The sequence below is a fragment of the Populus nigra genome, chromosome 8 (genome assembly GCF_951802175.1).
Source record: "Populus nigra chromosome 8, ddPopNigr1.1, whole genome shotgun sequence".
Classification (NCBI taxonomy): Eukaryota; Viridiplantae; Streptophyta; class Magnoliopsida; order Malpighiales; family Salicaceae; genus Populus; species Populus nigra.
This window is the reverse complement of record NC_084859.1, coordinates 1948940-1957965: the sequence shown is the minus strand read 5'-3', so window position 1 is coordinate 1957965 and position 9026 is coordinate 1948940. Positions and strand designations below refer to the sequence as shown.

General features: G+C 32.5%; 1 protein-coding gene across 10 annotated transcripts; it reads right to left on the bottom strand.

Moving 5' to 3' along the window:
• Positions 1 to 4224, bottom strand: LOC133701029 (probable plastid-lipid-associated protein 4, chloroplastic). Of its 10 annotated transcripts, none has more exons than XR_009843498.1 (6): positions 3744 to 4224; positions 3194 to 3307; positions 1155 to 1253; positions 712 to 786; positions 425 to 501; positions 1 to 243 (listed from the first exon to the last, which is right to left on the bottom strand). XR_009843498.1 is itself a non-coding variant. In XM_062124785.1 (6 exons), exons 1-6 carry the CDS (start codon positions 4209 to 4211, stop codon positions 225 to 227), a joined length of 915 nt encoding a protein of 304 aa, XP_061980769.1. In that variant the 5' UTR covers positions 4212 to 4224; the 3' UTR covers positions 1 to 224. The 10 variants fall into 10 exon arrangements, 6 of the variants coding, with proteins under 6 accessions (XP_061980769.1, XP_061980771.1, XP_061980770.1 ...); XR_009843497.1 differs by having other exon boundaries at positions 1 to 155; XR_009843496.1 differs by having other exon boundaries at positions 1 to 155; positions 717 to 786.
• Between the last annotated feature and the right edge of the window lie 4802 nt (positions 4225 to 9026).

The following is a 9026-nucleotide window of genomic DNA, read 5'->3' as shown; positions in this document are numbered from 1 at the left end:
TTTCCGAGCTCTCTTCTTTATAGGGCAAACACTATAAAATCTTACAACTTTGCTTTAAGAATCAAGTTTCACTAGAATTACATTAGAGAGGGACTCTGTAAGATGGATCCGCCATTTTCAGAACGAACAAATTTCCTCTATCACCCCTTGATATTCTGCAGACAAAGGGACCATCGTCTAGAGCTCATCAAGAAGCAAAAGGTTGTTGAAAAGAGTTGCATAAGCTAAGGCAGATGTTCAATGCTGAACCCATATTCAATATATACTTGGTATAAGAAAAGGAAAAGGGAATTGAAAAAAACATGTTCTTGAGGACTGTCATGCACAAAACAGATTCCAGCAATGCTTGATAAGTTCAAGAATGATCAGAAATCTTATCACTATATGATCATGCTTGAAGAAGAAAAGCTTTTGCATCACTTACCGCAACTCCTCATCCAAGAAGGTGATTTCCAATTGACCACGGCCACTCCCAGGTGATTTAATAGGTATCTACAGAGTCTTAACATTATCAGTCAAGATCATGGAAAACATTCATAAAGATTTATACACTTGAACTGTGCTAAATACATGCATGGCTAACGATAAGCTCTGTCAGAATCGAAAGAGAAGTATTGAGAGAACATTTTGAGTATGCCCTTGCATGACATGACATGAAGATTGATAAGGGCATGCTCATTGCAAGAGAATACCAGGAGCTAAAATACATACCAGACCTGCAATTCTGAAGAAGTCAAATTTAACAGCTACCCTTCTTGTGTTTAGAGGCACTAAATTAGCGGTGGCCTGCAGATACATTGATCAATTTAGTTTTTGAGTTAAGAAAAGAAAGAAAAACTCGCAAAATAATCAATTCAGAAATGGTTCTCTTAAGTCTCGTCTAACCATTTAATTTTATAAATTGAAATGGGTTTTTTACATGGTATCAGAGTTTTAATAATTAAATAATTACGAGTTTCACAAGGCAATGGTGAGCTATGCAATAATACACGGATCAACCTTAAAAACCTTCACCTGAAAAAAATATTAAAAAATTATATAAAATAATTTTTAAAATCTTATCTACCAACTTAAACTTTTGAGTTTGCAAGTAATAACAAGTAAGAACGGGAAAAATTGAAAAGAGTATATTGGAGACACAGAATGAGGAGTACCTGGTTAAAAAAGGGCCAAGTTTCCATATTTTGAGCCCTTAAAGTATCCGCATTAATTGCCTGGTAGATTTTTCCATTTGGTCTCAAGAACTTTGGTCTCTGCTATGTAAATATCATACACAAGAAATTAAAACTTGTGCAAAACAAGAAGAAAACAATTAAGGAAAGGATTACAGGAAGAAATAGCCAGATCTGCAGATAAGATAGAATGACTCCATACGCCAAGAAGAGAGAAGCATTATAGTTTATGCTAATAAAGAAAAGAAAGAAAGAAAGAAGAGCAGTGATATACCCACAAGACAACTATGGAAAAGAAATATAATGGAAGCTCAATCCTCAATAAAAGATAATCCAGCCATGTTAAATCAGACAGGAGAGAGCTTTCCCAACGCTCATCGCTGCCTGTTTCCCAGCTATATGTAGATATAATAATGCAGCTTGCTAACTGAAGAGAAGGTCTGATTACAAGCAAAAAAACTGCTTAATGAGTTAGAAACTCGCTGCGCACAGTGTGAAATGAAAAGGAACTACCTACCGCCATGGGCAGAGTAATATTCAAACTCCAACCTCTGCGTAGTTTTTACAGGCGTTTTTCTCTGACATGACAATCAAGACGGGGCATTGACAAGCCTTGTTAATGGATTCTGCTAGAGAATATTTTCTCCTATGCCATTTGAAAAGTCAATGTAGGTGAATGGGGCCTTTTGCTTCTAAATTCTGCCTGGAGAATAAATGCATCAGGTTGTAAAATGCCTCTCAATTTCAGCTCTCCCATTATCAGATTGTATACTATTGCTGTAAGCATAGGAACCGATATTTCTTACGCTGAAATCAAGAACAGTCAACAAAGTGCCAGTCCAGTTTTTTGTGTTCTTTGCCTTTCCAAATCCAACCACTGACCACAGACAAACTTGCCATTGACTATAAGATAAGAGACTATGTAACACAGTCAGCTTGCCCTCATTTCAATATGCACTTCAGCTGATGGAATTTTTTAGTTGCTCTTGAATCTCCTTAGGATAACTTCTCCAGTCTCAAATAACAATTACAGCAGCTTTTTATTCTGCTGTTTTGTGTATCTAACGGAGCACCATGATTTTGCCATCTGCAAACCATAATACAGAAGAATTGCATCTCTTTTATGGTGAATAAATTGCTTGATACTGTTTCTTACACTAGAAAATCTTTCCACGCCATCACCATGCATGTTGATCTCCAGGATTAAGCATAAGAGAGAGACAAAACTTCAATCCGTTTGCTGTTAATTTCTAAGCTAAAGTTGCATGTATAAACCAGCAATTTCACTGGAAAATAAGCTATATAATACCAAGTTAGAAAAACTGGGCTACACTCCTAGAGACCCCATGAAATTAATCTTGTAAACTTGGCATTTGACCATCAAAGTTATTAACAACACTTCCCACTAACAAGGCAACAATAGAAGTGACGCGGGACAACAAACAAAAAAATTAAAGCTGGAAAAAAAAGAAGCTTTTAGAGAAAAAGCTGAAAAGAAAAAGCAAAGAAAGAGAAAAAAAGAGATTAGAGATATGTAAAATCTGTAAATTTTCATTAATCATCAAAAGTCCCTTAACATTTAGAAAAATAGGATATAAATACTAAAACTTTAATTAGAACAAGCATTTGGGCTTATAGCCCACTAAATAAAATACCCAATAATAATTAAATCAAACCCAACAAATAAAATCAAATTAATAAACCTTAACTAAAAATTTATATAAATTAAACCCAAAACATAAGTTAAAACCCAATTTCTCAATTGTTTGGGTTATCCTCCATCGTCTATAATCATTCACATGCATAAATAATATTTTGAATTTGGCGTCCCATCAAAAAGTTTGACACAGAGATGCATATATCATGTAACCATACAGTGCTCAGGAGCACCTATGACCTCAGTAACAGGGAATTACATTAGAGTGCAGAGCAATTAATACATAGTTTAGAAATTATACGAACTTGCACAACTGTGTAGTCAAACAACTAAGAGACTAAGTTGACAAAAACACAAATCGAACCTTTGTTTTAAGAATTGATTGAGATGTTGTATATAAAAGCTCCCATTTCCCATTCAGAAGATTTGACTTGAATGGCTCCTTTATATCATTCACAGCCTCAAGTTCCTGAGCAATCTGATCAAAGAAGAGACAAAATATTAATACAGAAACACACATTAAAATGCCAATGAGCTATGAAGAGAACTCCTCAAACTACTGTTTCGGACACATGATCCAACCAACTGATGGCAATCCTAAACCTCAAATCAAATGCTGGGCTAAACCATGCAAACCCCACCTGAATTATAGAGGCTTTCCTTAATTATTATTATGATTATCATTTAAACCCATATACTATAGGTGTTATGTACATCTACTTTAGCCATAACATATCCTATGCAATTTCCTCGAAAAAATCATCAAAAACACCGAAGAGTTCATTTCTTGATGCTTTTTTAGATCAATTCAGGTATTTATTTATGCTTGATTCTTCATAAAATGTTACTCCATGTTTAGCATGAATACTACCAATATTAACAGTCATGGAAGTGGAAGTAGCAAGTTCGATTACCTCATCAACGCGTTGTTGGTCCTGAGGGGTAGCCACAGCACCCCGATCAAGAGGCGCTATCGCCTCAAGAAGTTGCTGTTTAAGGCTCTTTACATCTTTACCTTTGGCTGAAAAAAATTGAAAGAAGGAAACGTTGGTCCTCCAATATCCCCAAGAATCATCAGGTTTGTTGTTGGAGCTTGATAATAAGTCTATGCCTACGCGAGAGTTATTGTTTTTGGGTTTTGAAGATGAGGGAAATGTGAGCATTATAGAATGATGAGAAGTGCCGTATTTGGCTGGGAGAGGAGGAAGAGCAGCATATAGCTTAGTAGGCCTAGCTGAACAAGAAAACATGGCCATTAGCGGTGGAGCGAGGTGGAGATGAACGCTACTCTGCAGTACCGAAGGCTGTCTCTCTTCTCTGTTTTCTTTGTTTTCAAGGTAGCTCGTTCTGGTTGTAGACGAAGGAGAAAAGATAAACAGCATAAATGAAACGTGTCATTTGACAATCCTTAGAGCCATTCATTTATATATATATATTATTTACTTAATCATCGATAATTTTGATGTACTTCTCATCATAAAATATTATTTATTTAATAAAAAATTATACTATTCACTTAATAGGAATTTTAATCTCTTCGTTCGCTTAATAATGTTTTTTTTCTTTCCTTTGTTTTTTTATCTATATTCTTTTTTATTAAATTTCATTCTCATACTTTAACATTAGATTTATTAAAATTAGGCATTATAATTTTTATTAATTTATTTTTTATGAGACTATCTCGATCTCATAACCTGAACCACGAGTTTAATTAGTTAACTCAAGTTTTTTTTAATTGATTTTTTTTTAATTTTATCCTTTAACATTGGGGTGATGAATTTAGATTTCATATTTATTTAGATTTATTTTCTATAAATTTATCCCCGTCTCGTGACTCAGGTCACAGGTTAACGAGTTAACTAGAGTTGTTTCTTGGAGTCTCTTTTTAATTGATTTTTCAATTTCAATTCTTTCTTTCAACATTATATTTATTGGGGATTGTGTTTTATAATTTTTTTTACTTTTTTTTATGAAATTATCCTAGTCTCATGGTCTAAACAGTAAATTTAACAGGTTAACTCAGTTGACTTAAATTAGGCTATAAAATCTTACACTTAAGTGGTACACAACTTCTTCTTTATTAGGCCAAAACTCTTCTTAGCTTTTTCATTTTTGTCAAACTTTCCTTTCTTCGAGCACTATGTAATTAGAGCAATTATATGAAGGAATGAAATGCTTGTAAAAGGTAGTCAGGTCATGGAAACTATATAGCTCACTAATATTATTCCGAGTTAGTCACTCTCTTATTGTTTTTGTTCTCACCTTCTCCTCGTCCACATGAACATCTTTTACACCAATTACAAAAGCTATGAATAATAACTTATTAATTAGAAAATCTCATTTCTTCATATTCATATATAATATGTCTTATAAAGCTATTAACATCTCCTTTAAATGTTTCATATGTTCTTGCTTTATATGACTATAAATCAAGGTATCATTAAAATACATAGAAAAAATATATTATAAAAAGATTTTTAAAAAAAACCTTATTAATTATCCTTATAAAGGTGTTTAAGGTATTTAGCAGGCCAAACAACATAATTATTCATTCTTACAACCCATCATTTATATAAAAAGTTGTTTCCTGCTCATCTTCTATTTTATGGTACCCATAACATAGATCAATTTTCAAAAAGATATTATACTATTTAACTGATTTAATATGTCATTAAGTATGGAGTATGGAATATAAAATAGGTACCCTGTTGTAATTTTATTAATGACACGGATATCAATTCATATATATTATCTTCAATCCTTCTTCAGAGTCAACAAGGCAGGTACACAACACAAGCTTAAACTCTCATAAATATACTTCTTTCTCAATAACTTTTTCACTTTCTCCGAAAGAATTTCACTTTTTTTTTAACTCATTTTGTAATGTGGTCGATTTGGTAAGTTAGCTCATGAAATCAAGTTAATTTGATGTTTAATATCTCTCATTGATGGCAACCCACCAAGCAACTCATTTGGTATAATCTCGTCAAACTTTGTAAGCAATGGTTTCATACCTTCTAGTATGTTCAAATTATGTTTATCTTCTTTATCAACCACCAATGTCTTCACTACTAGTGTCTATTTAGTTTTATGTGTTTTCTTTACCATTACTAAAACTAGTAATAATGATGAAAGTCTTCCCCTCTACTTTATAAGTTTTGAGTAGGACTTTTCATTTTATAAGAACCAATATATAGTTAAACCCATTTTTACAGAATTTATAAATGTTATCTTTAACTAAGTGTTTAGCATCTACATCGAACTATCAATGCCTTCTAAAAATCAAATTACAAGTATTCATGTCTACTATATCACAATATGTTGCATCTTTTATATTTTTTGCAATTGATTACATTAAGCCAACCTCTAAAACTTAGCAGTATACTCATATATTATTTTCTGATCCTTGGGCCCCACTTGATAATATATAAATAGATATTGTTAGTATTCAATGGTGAAAATTGATTGTGCAATATATTTTTTATTTAAAACTAAAATCTGATAGATGTTCAATATCTCATCTCTCTTATCTTCACTAGGCGTTTCCATTAAGAAGACACTCATTGCCACCAATTGCATCATCCTCTCCTCTGAGACATTGATGTAATCCTTAAGTCTATCACACTTAACGGTCTAGTCAAAGAACTTTTCAATATGAAAATACCTTTTGAAACTAGGGATGCCAACCTACAAACAAAACTCATTAGTGTGTGGGTAAAACTCGTCATACATATTCTTACCATAGTTGACAAAGCCTCTAAGATCCTTTATATCCTCATCTTCATTGGTGTCTGAGAATAAGTCGAGCATTAGGTCTAGTACGAGGTATATTTTTTTATTATGCTCCTTTTATTATCATGATTTATCTTTTCACCACCTATTAGAAATTGCTCAAAATAGTCAATCATGTCATCATATGTCATTTCCATTTGTTTAGGCTTCTATTTCATATCTTTCAACATTGACTATTAGGCCTTTACAACATTCTAGATGGCATTTACCCTTGAACCATGCGACTAAGATATTCGTCATTTACTCTATCTATCAATTAGGTCAGCCTTTTAGGCTGTTTGACATGGTGTATAATGAGAACTAGGATTTGTAAATTCTAAAAACACTCTAAAAAGAATAAAGACTACAAAGTTATATGGAAATTCAAAGTTTGAATTTTATTAATAGATAAAACTTATTTTTGTCAACCCTTATTTTCAAGAACAATTATGCTTTGAGTATTCTATTTCACATCTCATATAGGATAAAGATCATTTGCGTCCCTATCTTATCCTTGATAGTTAGCCTTAGTCCCTTTAAAATCATGTTACTTATTTTTTATTCATCTTTTGCAACTAATTGCATTTAACCAATCTCTAAAACTTAGTAGTATTCATGTGGACTATTTTATGACCTTAAAAGTACTCTTAATAATGTCTGAACGAATATTACTATTAGGGGATAAAAATTGATCTCATAACTCTTTTTTTTTTAATCAAGATCTAAGAAGTGTTCTTAACATATACATAGAGCTATGCCGACTTACGCATGTCTAGTTGACACCAAACGATTAGGTATACCACATATCATCCTCTCTTTCCATAGAAGAGAGAGAAAAGAAATAGTGATCATGTCGTAAGACCTTGCTTGTTTCTACTTGACGCCTCGGTTTGGTATGTGGTTCGGGTACACTACTTTTCCTTTTATCATAGCTTAGAGACTTGTAGCCTTTAGTCCACTTACCCGTCGCTTACTCTAATGTCTAACGCTCTTTCCTTAAGTCAATTTATTGCTAACAATCCCTCTCTCGCCCCTCTCTCGCCCCTCTCTCATATCTCCACTTAGTGTTTTCACCAAGAAGACGATCTTCCCTTCAATCTAATTGCCACCAATTTCACAATCCTCTCCTCTAAGATATTCATGTCATCCTTAAGTCTATCACACTCAGTGATCCAATCAAGGAACTCTTCAATATCAAGATCCCTTTTGAAAATAGAAATGTCAACCTAAAGAACTCATTAGTGTTTGGATAGCGTTTTCCATACCTATTATTGCCATAGCTGACAAAACCTCCATAATCTTGTTTATCTTTTTTTATTATTATTGTTGTATGAGAATACGTGAGGCATTGAGTCTGCCACAAGGTACTTCTTTAAACACGCTCCTATTCTTTAAGCACGCTCCTATCACCATCGTAATTTTTGTTTGTATCACTTACTAGCTATTGCTCAAAATTGTCAATCATGTCATCAAATATCATATCTATTAATTTTAATTATAATTCCAAATCTTTTTTCAAATACCTCTTAGGTCCTCACATCACCCTAGATGACCTTCACCCTTGAACCATGTCTTTTTTTTTGGTAAGCACCCTTGAACCATGTCACTAAGATGGTTATTATTGATTATGTCCATCAGCCACACTAACATGCTTTAATACCACCTAACAAAAATCTTAATTCTAAAAAAACCCTAAAAATAATAAAGATAGCAAATTTTCAGGGAAACTCAAACTTTGGATTTTATTGATAGATAATAATTGATTTCAAAATCTCAAAAAATTAATCTAAAATGAATATATATATATATATATATATATATATATATATAAATCCATAAATAATGTTAAAATAAAGACAAAATATAATTAGAAAAGACAAAATTTCTAAAACATGAGCAATCTAAAGCGAATCTAGAGGTTTAATCACAAAAAAATTTCAAAGTAGGTCTTCAAATAAGATTTTGACCTTGAAAACTACCTTGAACATTTGGCCGTTTTTATGATGTGGACCTCTAAATAAGCTTTTTGAATTGATATAATTTTGTTAATCGAATACCTGAATTAAAAGTTATGATCTTTTAAAAAATTTATGCATGTTTACGCTTTCAAGCTATCTTATTGGGTTTTTGCCTGTCAATATTATCTATAAACTTATCAACAAGAAAATATGACTTGTTCCTTATCTTCTCCAATGAATCTTTTCGAGGCAAAATTCACCATGAAACTACGAACGAGCTCGAACGTGGAACAATACCTCTTGAGCAGCCAGCTATATAGTGGATTTGGGTCAATATCATAATACAGAAAGAAATGTCAAGCGTAACGATCATTCTCCTACATTTGTATATTTTATTTTTAATCTGATCTGATATTGTGGTTTTTTTAAGCTGACAATTTAGAGTAATCACTAATTAAGGCTGACATT